At 39.3% G+C, this 17,180-nt stretch overlaps 1 protein-coding gene across 4 annotated transcripts in view; it reads right to left on the bottom strand.

Annotated features, from left to right (window-relative positions):
• CDK6 (cyclin dependent kinase 6) overlaps positions 1–17,180 on the bottom strand; it is a 240,900-nt gene that overhangs the window by 158,247 nt on the left and 65,473 nt on the right. For all 4 annotated transcript variants that reach the window (XM_045864706.3, XM_045864708.3, XM_045864707.3 and 1 more), the window contains exon 3: positions 16,377–16,512. In XM_045864706.3, the coding sequence (XP_045720662.1) occupies positions 16,377–16,512 (136 nt within the window). The remainder of the gene's footprint in view (positions 1–16,376; positions 16,513–17,180) is intronic.

Here is a 17,180-nt window from a genome sequence, read left to right as displayed (position 1 = left end):
TTTAAAAGGCAATCCAGCAAGCGGCTGGATATAACATTGCCAGGCTTCCCAGCCCTTCTGGATGCTTCGTTAGGCCTCTTATCAGAACAAGAAGAATAGAGATCTCTGTTATGGCTTTCCTGTGGCAAGTAAAAGACAAGGCGATGATTTTCCAGTCCATTTCCCCTGGCAACATGCTCATCAATCACCAGAGGCTAGAACTTTGTTATTTTGACTAGAGGAAAGAGAGCTCAGTGGTTTCTAGCCCAGTGAAATGAGGCTCTCTCCTGTGCGATCGATGCTTTAGGTTACTATCAAGGGTGTGTTGCCTCTACCTTGAGAATATTTGCCTTTGATGGCTTATGGCTCACAGGGCTCAGCTGAACACAGCAATTTTACCTACTGTACAGATGATTCAGGCTGGGATAAAGCTAGTTTGAATAGCTTGCTTGGTGGTGCCACTTTTCTAAACCCAACAAGGGGACTACCAAAGCTGCAGGTACTGGTCTATTTTCATCTTCATATGTTCAAAAGGAGTACAATGGAAAAGGATGACAGACTTTAAAGGAAGACCTCCTCCCCCCCTGCCCAAAATTTAGAAAATAATAAACATACACCCAAATTCCATTTGGCATCACTTTCCCCCCTTTAACTTTGAAGAAATACAGGTTGTCTTAAGTGTTATTCATGTTACTGTAAGGGCAAATGTGTGTTCCAAAGATCAGGGTTAGCACTTCGAGTCTCAAATATCTTACTTCAGGAAAAATTGGAAAGACATCTGACAACCCTTCATTAAATTAATTTTGCATTCATAATATCTATTTCTGGGTAATCTCCTTGTACAGGCCAATCCAGGGTTTGAAAGAAACGTTACTTTTTTTTTTTTTTTAAAGCAGGTACAGAATAAACACAAATGTCCAAAAAAGCCTTTGCTTAACTATACAATGTTAAATGTTATGAGCTCATTTTAACAAGAGAATGAAAAGTTGATTTTAGGTAAAAAAATAGTGAAAACATTCAATGTGCATTAAAGAAACCCACACCTATGCCTGCCACTGTAGTACAAACAGACTTGTAACTTCATTCTATAGAGTTTACTACTCAGTAGTAATTACCTCCATTTACAATCAAGTGAAATTCCTCCATAGCCCAATTATACTATTTAATGGTAAAATGACAGTAAGATTAAAGGAGACAACAATGGTGTCAGTAAGTCTTATTAGAAAACCTATCATTTTTTTCCTACTCTTTCAATGTTTGTCATTTTATCAATATCAGCATCAACAGGCATGTACTAAATGCTTTTAATGTATATACACTGATTATTTTACAAAATTGGTCTTATTGTGTTGCCTAACAGCAAAGGAAATGATACTATGTTGCTATTCTTATGTTGGGCTATAAAGAAAAGATTCAGATGTAAGAACTTAAACTCCTCTGTAAGAGAGGGTATTTCCCCATAAAAAAACACCCTTGTTGGATTATAAGAATATTAGGTTGAATCATATGAAATTACTGTTTTTGTAGGGCAAAGCAGTCGACTACTGGCAATTCATATGCCTTCGTGTAGTAATAGTACATGCTCACTTTAGACCATAAATATAAACAACCCGTAATACCTCCACAGAGATATACACTATTATTAGTATTTTAGTATGTTTCCTTCTAGTTTTCTATACATGTACCTGAAATGGACTTCAAACTTAGGATATTATATAAACAGTTTGGAGCTTGTCTTTCTTTGGGCAATTATTCTTCAAAAATATGATTTTTTTTTGCAAAAATCATTGCAGATGAATTTTCGTAATTTATTTAATCTTAGTACATCCTCCTTTTTCATGTGTATTTCTCTGATTATTTGTAAGGTTGAGTATTTCCCCTATGTTTCATCCATTCTGTGTAGATGTATTTCTTCATGACTCTGTGCATATTCCTTCTCCATATCTAAACTGGGTAAATTCTTATTAGATTATAAAAGCTTTTTATATGTTAAGGATACTAAACTTGTCACATTTTTATAAATATTTTATTTGCCTTTTAGTTTTATTTATAATAATTTAAGTTTAAAATTTTTATAGTCTAATCCATGAATTGTTTCCTTTGTTATAATATCTAGTGCTTTGCTTAGAAAACTCTACTCCCAGATCTGATATTTGCTTATACGTTATTCTATTCATTAAAAAAATTAATGGTGACCCCCCATACACATATGCCTTTTTAAACTATAAAGTGTTTATTAGACTTTATACAAAACCATAAAAGAGGGCACTTGCTTGGTATCCAAAGCTGAAAGTGCTGTCTTCAGCCTCCTAACCAGCACTAAATGTTACTAAATCATGCCTGTTTCTAGCAAAATTTACAAGCAAACTCAGCTGTCTCTTTCCTAAGGAAAATTTCCTGCTGTACAAAGGGTTACCTCTGAACAGTATCTCCATTATTTCACCCATGACTCCATTCCTAATTTTCTGTTTTCTGGCAGCTGCTGTCTGACTTACAAATAATGCGTGTCTTTGTTTAGAGTTCCCTAAAAAAACTGTATATTCTAAATGTGGAAGAAAGCTCAATTTATTTTACTTTGAAACCTGAGAAATCAATAACATGAACCATATGTTAATTATGGAACTCAGTGATAAATAAAGTAAGAAGGTCCTGAGAAACCTTGCTGGTGAAAGTGATGGTAGAATTGAAACAGAAAAGGAAAGAAGTCCTTTCTCTCAGTGGGTGATGCTTTCATAAATCTCTCTGCTTGGGAGGATACCAAAATGCAACTCTTTTCTTTAATTCATTCTAATGTAATTTATATTTCACTTTCTTCCAGTTCCTAAGTGCTTTCAATCAAGGCCTGAACAGCAATGATGAGATGCACGTCAAGGGCCATTCGTACAGTTTGCCACATTTAGAACGGATGATGTTAAAGACAAAACTTAACCGATATTTTTGTCCTTCTATGTCATTTACTGGCATTCATATAGTTTTTGCACTGAAGACATGAATCAACCAATCCTTTAAATCTGGTTGAAAATAGTAAAGAACTAATTAGGTTTACAAGATAAATTGCTGTGACTGGGAATAAGAATAATGTAGTGTTTCAGATATTTATACGTAATCACATGCTTTTTAAAAAACTACTTTTGGGGGGGTTATTGTGGGTTATAAATTTCTTCTTTTTCCCTGAGACCTATTCAATTAATTCTCCTTTCGTTACCACCATCTTATTTCTTCCCTTTCTTGTACCCCGTCCTGCTGACGGGAATATATTTTCACAGGAGGGGGCAGAGGGAAGCGGGGCCCTTGCCTACGGCCTTTACACCAAATTAGTCTCAACAAACACTTCAGGTCTTCAGCTATGGGTGATGTGAATTTTTCAGTCCCAGATTTGAACATTAAAACATCATATATAAGTGATATTAAAATGTCAACAAGGAGCACTTCAAGTGTTCATTCCATACTAACCATATCCAAAGAACATCTTAAACTGAGGATAACTGTTTCCAGATCAATCAAAATCTGATTGCTCAATGTAGACTTAATTAACCTGTAATGTCACAGTTCCCAAACTTAATTCATAGTGAAACCTCCTGTGCCCTGTGGTCCCCAATTTCCTGCTATGTTCTATTTTAGCTTTCCAATCTAAAAGTGGTATGACTATACTAGAATAGAATGATAAATATTTCTTTGGTTTTGTCCAAGAAAGGAAAAATGAACAAGTATGGTTAGGGACAGCAGAGAGCAATGGTAAATATAAAAATCAACAAAGCTACCAGCTTATATTTGTTAAAAGCTTATAACGACATGATCTCAGGGTTCTGGGATCGAGCCCCGCGTCGGCTCTGTGCTCAGTGGGGAGTCTGCTGGAGATTCCCTCTTTCCACTCCTGCTCATGTACCCTCTCTTTCTCTCTCGAATAAATCTTTAAAAGAAAAAGCTTATAATGATAACTGGAAGAATTTCTGAGCACTCATTGCTTCTAATACATGTGCCTCAAAGGAAGTACCTGAATACTATGTCTGGCACTGCCGTCCGTGCTAAAAAAGCTATCATCCACCTAACTTTCACATGGTTTTGGTTCCTTATCTATAAAACACGGTTAAGAGTTCTGAACCAGTTACACACTTGCAAGTCTGGTAACAGTTTATTAATTCAAGACCACAGACAACTGTGAAAACATAAGCGAAATGAAACAAAAAGCATCTTTCAAAGGTCAAATCATGATGTGTCATGAACAATTTTTTTTAAAGAATAAGATTTTAGGGTGGCTTAAGAATTTCTAGTTAGAATTCTCATATTCCTAAGTGTTTTCTTTTTAATTTTTATTAGCGAGTTAGCATTTGCCAAGAGAACATCTTAAGGAATAAAACCTCGGTGTTTTGGTTTTATTTATTTATTTATTTATTTATTTATTTATTTATTTATTTGAGAGAGAGAATGAGATAGAGAGCATGAGAGGAGGGAGGTTCAGAGAGAGAAGCAGACTCCCTGCCGAGCAGGGAGCCCGATGCGGGACTCGATCCCGGGACTCCAGGATCATGACCCGAGCCGAAGGCAGTCGCTTAACCAACTGAGCCACCCAGGCACCCTGGGTTTTTTTTTAAAGATTTTATTTATTTATTTGACAGAGAGAAAGAGAGCGAGCATGAGAGCGAGCCCGAGCAGGGGGAGCGGCAGAGGGAGAGTGAGAGGCGGGGAGCCCGATGTGGGGCTCAACCTCAGGACCCTGAGATCATGACCTGAGCCGAAGGCAGATGCTTAACCAACTGAGCCACCCAGACACTCCTAAAACCTCGGTGTTATTAAGCAGGTGTTGTTTGTATGGGTGACTTTAGTTAAAATGCCACACCTGACTTCACCTGGGCTTAGATTTGAACCTTCTTGTGGCTGGGGTTACCCAGGCACAGCAAGCAAATATTCCAGAGGTTTGAGTCATCTCAGAATGTATTCCATTCCCCATTCCAGTCTTGTCATACGTCACACAGAAGGAGAGTACTTTTTTAAACTGCAGTGTCTATAAGCATCACCAGAGGGTACTTACTAGAGGAACTGGTTAGGGCAGGACTACTGTTTTTATTTATTTGTTTGTTTGTTTGTTTATATTTTTTATTTTTATTTTTTTATTATGTTAGGCACCATACAGTACTTCATTAGTTTTGATATAGTGTGCACCTGAGGCAAGCAGTTATGTGGGTGATTCATGACCACACTTGGAGAAACAGAGCATCATGTTTACCTAACTTCATTAACCCTTTATTAGAGAGAACTCATGTTCTGCAAAATTTGTTGGGTTTAGTCTATTTTCCAGGCATCTAAATTAAGCTTACCATTGTATGGTAGTAGCGAGAATTTTTAGAGATTAGACTTATACTTGATTATTTCTAATATTCAAGGAATTATCTTTCACTTCCTAAGACTTCAAGTGTCACAGTATCCAGATGCTTGGCCATCAGGCCCTGATTTAGATACAGAAGTCCAAATTCAGGTCAAACTCTCCTCATTTGATATTCTACTGGAGTCGAACTTTTTGTGGAGAATTTGCTCTTTGAGAATGATGAGAAAGAGGAAAAGCAGAATGAGAGGAATCGCAACAATATTTCATACACTGGAAGTATTTGATTCTTATGACCGCCACTATCAGGTTTTCAAGGGTTCGTTACACAAGTGTTTGTGAAAGCATTATTCATTTAACAAATATTTACCAGAACCAAGAATGATTTTCTTAACTGCAATGAAAGGATTGATTAGTCCTTTCCACCTTGCTTAGGAATGAGGAATAAAATACCATCTTAGATAACTGATAGATACCATCTTTATATGCCTTTCACTAATTTAAAATGCACTGATTGTAAATTGTTAAGCAATCGCTCTAGCAGAATGGTGCTTTCTTAACTTCCAAACTCCACAATGCATATGAGTATCTGCAATTTTTGGATAAGAAAGATAAAAACGCAAATGAATACACACAGGAGAGTATTTCCAATTAGATTTTGTAAAGTAACTTAACTTCAAAGCTGCTACTTCTCCTGGTGGGGATAGGGAGGAACTTTGCACATGATCCTGAATATATCTTTACAGCAAACTTAGCTTCAAATTTTAAAAAATGTGTAACTACTGAATTATCTTTTAGGTATATATCCCTGGGAGATGAGAATAGGGTCTGCGATTCATCGCATCCATCATTCTCTTCATTGGATTTGGTTTCCCATCCTTAGAATCCAACATTGAAAGACGATAATTTCTGGAATTTTGTTAAGTTAGTACTATATGAACAGAAAAAATATTTTATAGTTCTAGCGGAGATCAGTTATTGGTTTTAGTCTACATCTAAACCAAGCCAATGAAGCAAATCCTTAGTTACAATGTGGATAATTGTAACGCCCCTGCCCATCATAAAGAGTTGAATGTGAAAGCACAAAGTGCATGTACTGATGTCCTATGTATGTGTGTATGCATATTTACATATAAAATCTATCCTTGAAAAAATACAATTTAATCACTTGTACAATGGGTTAAATGATTCCTACATTTCAGAATTAGTTAGAGGATTAGTGAGGTAAGCACGTTAGTATAGTGACCAACATATGTTTATTGAGTGTCCCTTACATTCTAGACAGTATGCTAACACTGGGTAAGTGCAATATGCTAGAGTCCTGACTTCAAAGCTCTTACCTTCTAGCTGGGAAAGACAAACACATATAAAAAATGAATGAGATAATTTCAGCTCAGTGTTATGAAGAAGATAAAACAGAACCATGTGGGAGGGAGAGGCGTGGAACATTCCAAACAGCACGAACAGTCAGTACATACACTCTGAGCTGGAAGCATGGCGGAAGAACAGAAAGAAAGCAAGTGTGGCCAAAGAACAGTGAACCAGAAGGGTGGAGGCAGATTGGAATTTGGAGGGTGTAGTTAGAAAGAGCCCTAGATCATGTAGGACTTTTGATTTTATTCTACAGGTCATAGAAAACCACTGGAGAAAAGTTTTCAATAGGGGAGTAACACTTTGACTTATGTTTTTTAGTAAGGTCCCTCTGGTTGTTACACTGAGGATGATCGATAAAGGGGCAGGAATGGAAGACAGCATATTGGGTTAGGAAGCTGGTTTGATGGGTTAGACTAGAGCTTTAGCAATAAAGATACTGAAAAGTAGTTGGGCTGGGGATATCTTTGGGGGATAAAGCCAAAAGTACTTGCTAATGGACTGGATGAAGACTGTGAAGGAAAGCAAGAAACCAAGAATAATGCCTAGGTTTAGGGCTCAAACAATGGGGGCCAATGGGGAAGGCTTCAACTGGGAAGAGGATCCTTGGGCAATGTTTTGGTTATGAGATATCATATGGTGAATTTAGAGCATGGGGGGGGGAGGTCAGGCTAGAGGATATATGATACCTGAAGATTGTGGATTGAATGACATCACCTGGCCAGAAAGTATAGAAATGAAGAAAAGAGGGCTGAGGGTGAAGCCTTGAATGTTCCAACATTTAGAGGAATAGAGCCAGCAAAAAGACTATAACCAGGGAGCTTAGGCACATGCTAAATTTAGATGAGGAATATCCCTCTTCTATGCAGAGCATCCCTCTGCTATGGGTCACCATGGTGATACACACTGGGTATACACAGCCTGCAACTTTTTAATGGACTCTATAAACAGATTCAATGCCTAAGGTGAAGAAACATTTTCTAAAGCGATTCCAACTTACCTGTTATTAGCGTGATGAAAGTGTCATTTGCTTATTTGAGTGAGTCAGTATTTATTTTAAGTGAGTCAGTCTTACAGTACCTTTAGAAAGACACTAGCTTTTTTTTTTTTTTTTAACCCCTATTTCCTGTTAGGAAAAAAAAAATCCAAACCACTAAATAACTGTTATAGTTTGTTATTACATACTTGTAGATAATCATGTACTTGCATAATTCTGTTCTTTTCCTCCTGTTTTCAGCTACTCCAGGGCTTGGGAAACTGCCTAAGGATTTCTTTCTGGGGGAGTCCTCAAAATCTAGATTATCTAAATATGTTCTCCGTGAAGAAGTTTCTTGATTCATTGGAAGTTACCACACACTTACAGCTCATACACTCTATATTTCCCTCAAAATTTGGGGAAAACTCAGGGCTGACTCACTTCCTTCTGACGATCTCTCCTACTGGAGGTCAATGGCCAACTGCGGGTGCTACTCTGCTGGCCACTTCACTCTTCCTCAGAGCAAGGTAGCTGATGTTCCTCTTAAAGATATTCCCTCCCAGTTGTGTGTGTCTGTGTCGGGAGAGCACATACATAGGGAAGGGTGTGGTCTGTGTGGGGAAAACACTTCTGTTAAGTCAAAAGACTATATTTGAAGCTGACTTTCCATAGGAAAAAACTATAATCTAGGATGCATTCCTGATGGCAAGTCCAGATGCCTGCTTTAAAAAAAAAAAAAATAGAATGCCTCCAAGCACAATGGTTTAAATACACCATGAATGACGTGCCTTTTTTTTTTTTTAATATTTATTTATTTATTTATTAAAGATTTTATTTATTTGACAGAGAGAGACACAGCGAGAGAGGGAACACAAGCAGGGGGAGTGGGAGAGGGAGAAGCAGGCTTCCTGCTGAGCAGGGAGCCCAATGCGGGGCTCGATCCCAGGACACCGGGATCATGACCTGAGCCGAAGGCGGATGCCCAACGACTGAGCCACTCATGTGCCCCTAAAGATTTATTTATTTATTTTAGAGAGAGGAAGAGAGAGAGCGAGTGAGCGAGAGCGAGCGACAGTGAGCACGGGGGGGGGGCAGAGGGAGAGAGAGAATATCAAGCAGACTCCTACTGATCGAGAAGCCCCACACAGGGCTCCATCCCATAACCCTGAGATCATGACCTGAGCCAAAATCAAGAGTTGGACGCCTGGGGTGCCTAGGTGGCTCAGTCGTTAAGCGTCTGCCTTCAGCTCGGGTCATGATCCCAGGGTCCTGGGATCGAGCCCCACATGGGGCTCCCTGCTCAGCGGGAAGCCTGCTTCTCCCTTTCCCACTCCCCCTGCTTGTGTTCCCTCTCTCGCTGTCTCTCTCTGTCTGTTAAATAAATAAATAAAATCTTAAAAAAAAAAGAAAAAATGGGGAATTCTTAAAAAAAAAAAAAAAAAAGAGTTGGACGCCTAACCAACTGAGCCACCCAGGCACCCTGAATGCTGCGCTTCTTATAAGGCATAATAAGGGTCTAGAATGTGCATACATGGATTAGACAAAACACTGTAATGGCGGATCTCGTAAAGTATTACATCAATGTGGAAAGGTAGCGGAACTAAAATGAAAGACTCCTAGGACACAGGCTGGAGAGAGCCCAAAGCCAGGGACAGAAGAGAGGGCTGGTGCAGAGCTATGCAGAATCAGGAAAGGGCGCCTCGGTGGCTCAGCTGGTTAAGTGGAAAGTGGGGGTGTGGGGACAGTGATGGTGGGAGGAGCAGTGGAGGGAAAGGGCATAGGGAACACAGGATCTTGAGTACTAAGATGAAAATTTACTGTCTGGGAAACAGCACTGGTGAGCAATGAACCCAAGTGATCCAACCGTACCACAGGAGTGAACTCTTTAAGTTAAATTGCTCTAAGCTGAGGCCCATCCTAGAGTAAAAATCAACACTGGCATGACTGACCTATGAGGTCCTTTGCCCCAGAACTAGTGTTATTACGACACTGTACTTTGCTTATTAAAATTAATTTTATTAAACAGTCCTCTCAGGCATCTTTCACATATGCGTTTTCTTTTGAAATTACTTCATGTTACTACAAAAAGCAGCATTAAACACAAGGACAGATGTGTGTGTGCATGTGTGTTTTTAAAAACATGGTCTATTCAATTAGTCCAGCCATGATATTAGATGGAAAAAAATGTCCTTCCCGGATCCTTATCGTTATTGTGGAGTATGTGTTCTTTGAATTTCTTGCCTTGTTTTTGGGATCACCTTATTATGCAACATCTGCTCTGAATTTCAAATGTGATAAACAGAGTATGAGTGTCGGTGGCAGATGGCTAATGACCAGCAGCGACAGGGCATTCAAGCCTGCCTTGTTTTCTGAGAAGCGATATTTTCATGTTAATTTGCTCTGTGTCCTGCAAAGATGAGACAAATCACCTGCTCATAATTCAGGCAAAGTAAAGACCACCAGGAGCTGAGAGGGGGTAATGGCTCAATTCCTTTAGGAGTGAGAGGAGAGAAGGGTCTGGGAGACTCTTCCTCATCTGCAGTGGAGGGGGACCCATCAGTCACTTTGCATTATGTCAGATGGAGAAAGATGAATCAGCCCTGGGCATCCCATACTGACACCAGAGCCACTGTTTACTGCAAGCAGATATTATTCATGAAAACAGACATTTCCCAGAGGCAGAAAACAGGTGCTATTAAGAATGTGTGTCAGTCTCTGAAGTCTGGGTTTTGTAAAATAAATCTAATAGTATATTTTATCTCCTAGTGAAAAGATTACAACCAACAGAAATCTGTAAGAAACATTCAATTGAAGATAAAATGAAATCTAATTCACAGGGAAAATGACCCACACAGACACATAAACTTTGAGCTTTTTGGCCTTCTCAAGCCCTATAGAATTCATTTATCACAGAAATACATAAGTAAAATGTAATTTTTATTCCAAGATTGAGTCATACAAAGGGGCCATATGGTCCTGAACTAAAAGAACCCTGTCCTATTTTGGAGAGGCAGCTGATCTCTTCTGACTGATCTTTCAGTGCCTTGAATTTCTAACTTGTGAAATTATACTGCCAATTTCATCAAACATGTCATATGCACAGAATGTCCAAAGAAAGATATTAGGTTCTCAAGAGGGAGTTTATAAGATGTTGAGAAGCCAGGTCATATAACTAGCAAATACACCGTACCATTGTAGACAAGCCTAAGTACCCAGTGAGTAGTTCAGTAAAACAGGGCATTTCATTTTAAAACCCTATAAACCTCCTTAAGGAACAAGGAGACAGATTTTATTTATAGGTTCTTTCTGATTCCCTCTCATAGGGCGGCAGATAAAGGCATGAAAGAGAAAAAAAATCTGGAAGCCCCCTTTTCCCATAAAGCCCTCATAAATAAAAAGTGCTATATTAAGCACAGAAACTCTATGGGCGCCTGGGTGGCTCAGATGGTTAAGCGTCTGCCTTCAGCTCAGGTCATGATCCCAGGGTCCTGGGATTGAGTCCCGCATCGGGCTCCCTGCTCAGTGGGGAGCCTGCTTCTCCCTCTGCCTTTCTGTCTCTGATGAATAAATAAAATCTTAAAAAAAAAAAAATAAAAAAATAAGCACAGAAACTCTAAATTTATCATGAACCCTAAAAAAAAAAAAAAAAGCCAATCATTAAGGTGTCAATTGTCTCATAAGTTAAATTTTTTTTTTTTTTTTTTTTTAAGATTTTATTTATTTATTTGCGAGAGAGACAATGAGAGACAGAGAGCATGAGAGGGAGGAGGGTCAGAGGGAGAAGCAGACTCCCTGCCGAGCAGGGAGCCCGATGCGGGACTCGATCCAGGGACTCCAGGATCATGACCTGAGCCGAAGGCAGTCGCTTAACCGACTGAGCCACGCAGGTGCCCCTATTGTCTCATAAGTTAAAGCATGGAAGTCCCAGAAGACAATGTCACATCTCAAAGAAAAATAAAGATGGCACTGAATTTGCCCATAATCAAGTAAACTGAAAGATAACATTCTGAATTAGAAAGAGGAAAACTAGATACTAGATAAGTCTATGAGGCAAAATGTGAGTATCTGCTGACTTCCAAGTACAGCAGTCAGTAGGCTCCTCTAAACAAATGTCATTATCAACACCAACGGATGTGCCTTACAATGTTAAGAAGAGGTGACGAAGACCTCGAGATGAAGTATGCATTAGATGTAGACATGTGGGGCGCCTGGGTGGCTCAGTTGGTTAAGCGACTGCCTTCGGCTCAGGTCATGATCCCGGGGTCCCGGGATCGAGTCCCGCATCGGGCTCCCTGCTTGGCGGGGAGTCTGCTTCTCCCTCTGACCCTCCCCCCTCTCATGGGCTCTCTCTCATTCTCTCTCTCTCAAATAAATAAATAAAATCTTTAAAAAAAAAAATCTTAAAAAAAGATGTAGACATGTGTTTATTTATTTATATTTTTAGAGTAAGGTGTATTTTATTTTTTTTTTAAAGATTTTATTTATTTATTTGACAGAGAGAGACACAGCGAGAGAGGGAACACAAGCAGGGGGAGTGGGAGAGGCAGAAGCAGGCTTCCCGCAGAGCAGGGAGTCTGATGCGGGGCTCGATCCCAGGACCCTGGGATCATGACCTGAGCCGAAGGCAGACGCTTAACGACTGAGCCACCCAGGCGCCCGAGTAAGGTGTATTTTAAAATGTTGGAAGGAACCACCCGTGATTTTATTTTATTCTCATGAGCCTCTCAATGGCAATTTCCCGTTCAGGCCCATACCATACTTCACACTTACTTTATCAAAGCCTGACATGAATACCACGCAGTAATCGCAGGCTTCTCCCAGTGAGTTCACCCGACCATCAACCTTCACAAATACTTAGGGCTTCAGGGTGCTTTTCTAATTTTTTAAAAAATAACAAATGGTATTTAAAAGAATTTGAAAAATTGTTACGTGATCTATGTAACAAGCAGATCAAATAAGCCCATCCTGGGTTCTTTTTTTTAAGATTTTATTTATTTATTGGACAGAGAGAGACACAGTGGGAGAGGGAACACAAGCAGGGGAAGTGAGAGAGGGAGAAGCAGGCTTCCCGCGGAGCAGGGAGCCCGATGCAGGGCTCGATCCCAGGACCCCAGGATCATGACCTGAGCCAAAGGCAGACGCTTAACGACTGAGCCACCCAGGCGCCCCCTGGGTTCTTTTCTAATAAACACGTTGATGAAAATACTAAACAAAAAGATTTTACCTCTGTCATATCTACTCAGAGACCATGGAGCATTCCAGTTTTAACCAAGTTCTGCTCACCTCCTGTAATTTATGTCCTGAGCGGGCACTAGAATATCCTGAACTTAAGTGGGTAACCGGTAAACAGCGCCCCAGAAAACGTGGTGGAGGGCAGGGCATTGAGGAAAATTCCCTTAGCTTAAATGATCTCATAGGAGGTCTTTTCTTGATTTTTCTGTTTTATATCTATTTCATGTTAAGATTTTTTGCATATTTATAATTATTTTACAATATGGCATGTTCTGACACTTCCAAGACAATGTCAGTACTAATATCTGTGTTTTTGAAGAACATTTTAGAAAATATTTTGGTACCATAATACAAAGAATCAGCTGTAGACTGTGCTCATTCATAAGTGTTTTTTTTTTTTTTAACCTGAAAACACTCCCTAAACTATTGAAATAACCATAAGAAAGTGTGTACCACATGCTTCGGGGTGTACTTTATCTTTTCTAAGGTCCTTGAGAGTAAGCTTCTTGACTAATTCATCTTTATGTTCCCCAAAGCACAAAACTCTGTAAATTTTCAATAAATATTTGTACCAATATACTCAGAAAAACTCTTATTACACAAAACATTCTATATAAGAATCCAATTGTTCTCCCAATAGGTTGTTCATAATAACAATACTCTCTTGATCTAGTTATCTGGTTATTGAGACTGCCTATAAATAAACCTATACAAAAACAAAATATTTGTTTTCTGGCTGAGTCCTTACAAAATTCATTTAACCAGAACCCCAACTAACCGGAACCCCAACTAACCAGAAACTAACAGATGTTTATCCTGAATACCAACTTTTTTTTTTAGATTTTATTTATTTATTTATTTGCCAGAGAGAGAGAGAGAAAGAAAGAGCAAGCACAAGCAGGGGGAGAAGCAGGCAGAGGGAGAAAGAAGCAGACTCCCACTGGGCAGGGAGCTCTATGCAGAACTCGATCCCAAGACCCTAAGATCATGACCTGAGCCAAAGGCAGATACTTAATGGACTGAGCCACCCAGGCACCCCCACCCTCAAGAATTCCCCCCAACCTGGGGTGCTTGGGTGGCTCAGTCCGTTAAGCATCCAACTCTAGATTTTGGCTCAGGTCATGATCTCAGGGTCAAGAGACTGAGCCCTGCATTGGGCTCCACACTGGGGCGTAGAGCCTGCGTAAGATTCTCCCTCTCACTCTGCACCCACCCCCCACACCCACATCCTCTCTCTCTCTCAAAAAAAAAAAAAAGAGAAAGAAAGAAAGAAAAAGAAAGAAAGAAAGAAAGAAGAAAGAATTCCCCCCAACCCACTTCGTTTCTACACCTGCCTGATCAAACTTTAGCACAATGCATCACTCTGGCTTATCAACCATTTTAACTACACAGATACTTTTGTAAATGATTCCACCCAGCAGCCTCTAATGCCAGGAGAATTTAATGTGCAGCTCAAGTTATCTATGCAAGTGGTAACGTATGGCATAAATATATAGTTACCTTGTCTTGCTGCTTAAAAATGACCCTCCCCTCAAAATAATTTTGAACTTAGAACTAACTACATCCGAAGAAGCTGATGATGTTTCTGACAGTATATATTTAAGCTGTTGGAAGTCATTTAAAAATAATTTTAAAATAATCATATCTGAAGAAAGGTTGTTAATGTGTCTAATTTATTGAGTACTTATGTGTAAAGATCATTGCATACCGAATGTCAGGATACCAAGATGAATGAATATGGACATAAATAATCACAATTAAAGGTAGAAAATAGGACCAAGAGGGGGAGATGTGTAGAACCAGCGCTGTAAGACCAATGAGACTGCATCCAGCTATAAAAGCTGATCAAATGCTATCTGGAGTGGGCCTCATATTTCAGCAGATAGTTATTGGTGGAGGGGGGCAAAGAAATGACACTGAGGAGGGGGACCACATAGGTAGGAAATCATGAATCACACAAAGAGTCTAATTTGGCAGACAGAGTCCATGAGAAGGGGCTATGCCCTGCAGGATGAACAAGGGGTTTCAGACAAACTCATAGAGGAGAGAACTGAAGCCACACTGGACTAGAAAGTGAGAGGAAAGAGGGGTGCAGGGATAGAGGAGAAGAGGGCCAAGAACAGGTAAGAAGGAATACCTACATTCACTTTTTTAAAAACATTTTATTCATTTATTTAGAGAGCATGTGCACGTGAGCCGGGGGGGGGGGGGTAGGGGCAGAGGGAGAGAGATCATCTCAAGCTGACTCTGTGCTGAGCCCACTTGGGGCTTGATCTCATGACCCTGACATCATAACCTGAGCTGAAATCAAGAATCAGGCACTTAACTGACTGAGCCACCCAGGCACCGCAGGAATACCTACATTTCAAGGGCCTTCAAGTCCCTGAAACTGCTGAGGAAGAAATGAGTGCACTACTGAGCATCATACTCTTTTATGGAAGGCAGATGGGAACATAAACCCTTTATCAATCTAAAACCAAAGGAATAAATCATTCAGTATGTCAAGTTCTAAATGTGTCAGTATCTAAAAACGCCACCTAGCTATCACGAAAAGACAAGATAAAGTATTTCCAGCTATTACCTCCTATCTAAAATGATGCTGAATTTTAGAACCCACTTCTAAACAATGAATGATTAGGTAAGGAGTCTGTTTAGTTAAGTCACCTAAAACACATAAATGAAAGAAAGGGTCTTCATGAAGACCTGCATGCGATGCTCATTGATCTAAGAGATATACTGGGAAGTTCCACTAAGCAGAACAGAAGTATGACCAACAAAACTTCCTATGCAGGTTTTTCCGTTAGATTTAAAGGAAGAAAGGACTTCTGGTCAATCCAGCACATCTAGCTTGCTGATCTCTAAGGAGTCTTAAGTCATCCCTGAATCCCAAGGGTTTAGGATAGTGGGGTACTGTGGCTTCCTATAAGTGTTTCATGAATGAGAAAAAAAATGGAGAAAGAAGGGCCTAAGAACCATATTTCAGATTTACATAGTATAATTTACATCCTGGAGTCAGTATACAATTATAATATGCAATATGCTTATGCCTGAAGTTTCAAATTATGTCCCTCAGAGTCTGTGAATGATCAGAAAAAGACTGAGATGTATTCACGACACTATACCTTCTAAAGTTAGGGCCAGATAATGTACATATAGATACTTTTCAGTAGTTTTAATATGTATTAAAACTAAAAAGGTTTTTTTCACTGAGTCCTAAAATTAATGAATTTGAATTTATCTCATTCTTTGAACATCTCACTTAGTTGATATACTTAATTATATACTGAGTTCCAAAAGCTCTAATTCTGTCAATATTTTAAGTAAGCTCTACACCCAACGTGGGCCTTGAACTCACGACCCTGAGATCAAGAGTCACATGCTCTACTGACTGAGCCAGCTAGGCGCCTCTCTGGCAATTTTCATATGTAAGAAATGCGATTGCTTAATGGTCTATAATAGTGTGACTATTTAATCAAGCAGAATGATGATTCTTGGTACCTTTATGGTTTCAGTGGGCACTCCAGGCTCCGGGACTTTATCCAAGTAAGTGGTCAAGTCTTGATCAACATGTTCAAACACTAATGTCAGTTTGGTTTCTCTGTCTGTCCGTGACACTGTGCATACATCAAACAACCTAAAAGAAAAAAGAAAGAGATATTAAGTAGGCGACAATAAGCAAAGAAGTAACCTGTATGTTTTACATATATCCTGCAATTCAATCATACAATAGGAAAAAAAAAATACCAGTGTTCATCATAGTGATAATATGTAAGGATGCCCAATGGGATCTGATACTCTAATAGCAATATGAGATTCAGGAGAGAAGCACTTGATTAAGTGAGGACAAAATCCATAGCAGCAAAGAGAAAACAACATGACTGGAGAGTAAGAATGTCTGCCTGGAGAGTTTCCTTAGTTAAGACCTTACTTAACGTACAACTTGCCAACAGAGATAGTTTAAAAAACTGCAGCCTAGGAAAAATATGGTTCTTCTTAGCACACAGTTCAAGAATTATTAAAGAGACAGATTAAGCATTCTTTGGAGATGCTGGACTCTGCAGTGAAGATTTTCCTGGAATTTAAGGTGTTACAATCATGCCTGTGAAAATAAGGATGATGAAATACAGAGAAATTTGGGTTATTTCTAAGAGGGACTTCTCATCCTGGTGAATCAAATCATTTCCCTGGAAAGGACATAAATTCTTGGTTTAAAAATTCCAAATATCATGCTAATGAAAACTGAAATTTTAACATTTTTGGGGGGAGAGAAGGGGTATTTGAAACTGCATTAGTAAGCTACAT

The sequence above is a fragment of the Mirounga angustirostris genome, unplaced genomic scaffold, assembly GCF_029215605.1.
Source record: "Mirounga angustirostris isolate CCGP_5_RB_7025 unplaced genomic scaffold, mMirAng1.0.hap1 SCAF_12, whole genome shotgun sequence".
Lineage (NCBI taxonomy): Eukaryota > Metazoa > Chordata > Mammalia > Carnivora > Phocidae > Mirounga > Mirounga angustirostris.
This window is presented reverse-complemented; position numbering and strand designations above follow the sequence as displayed.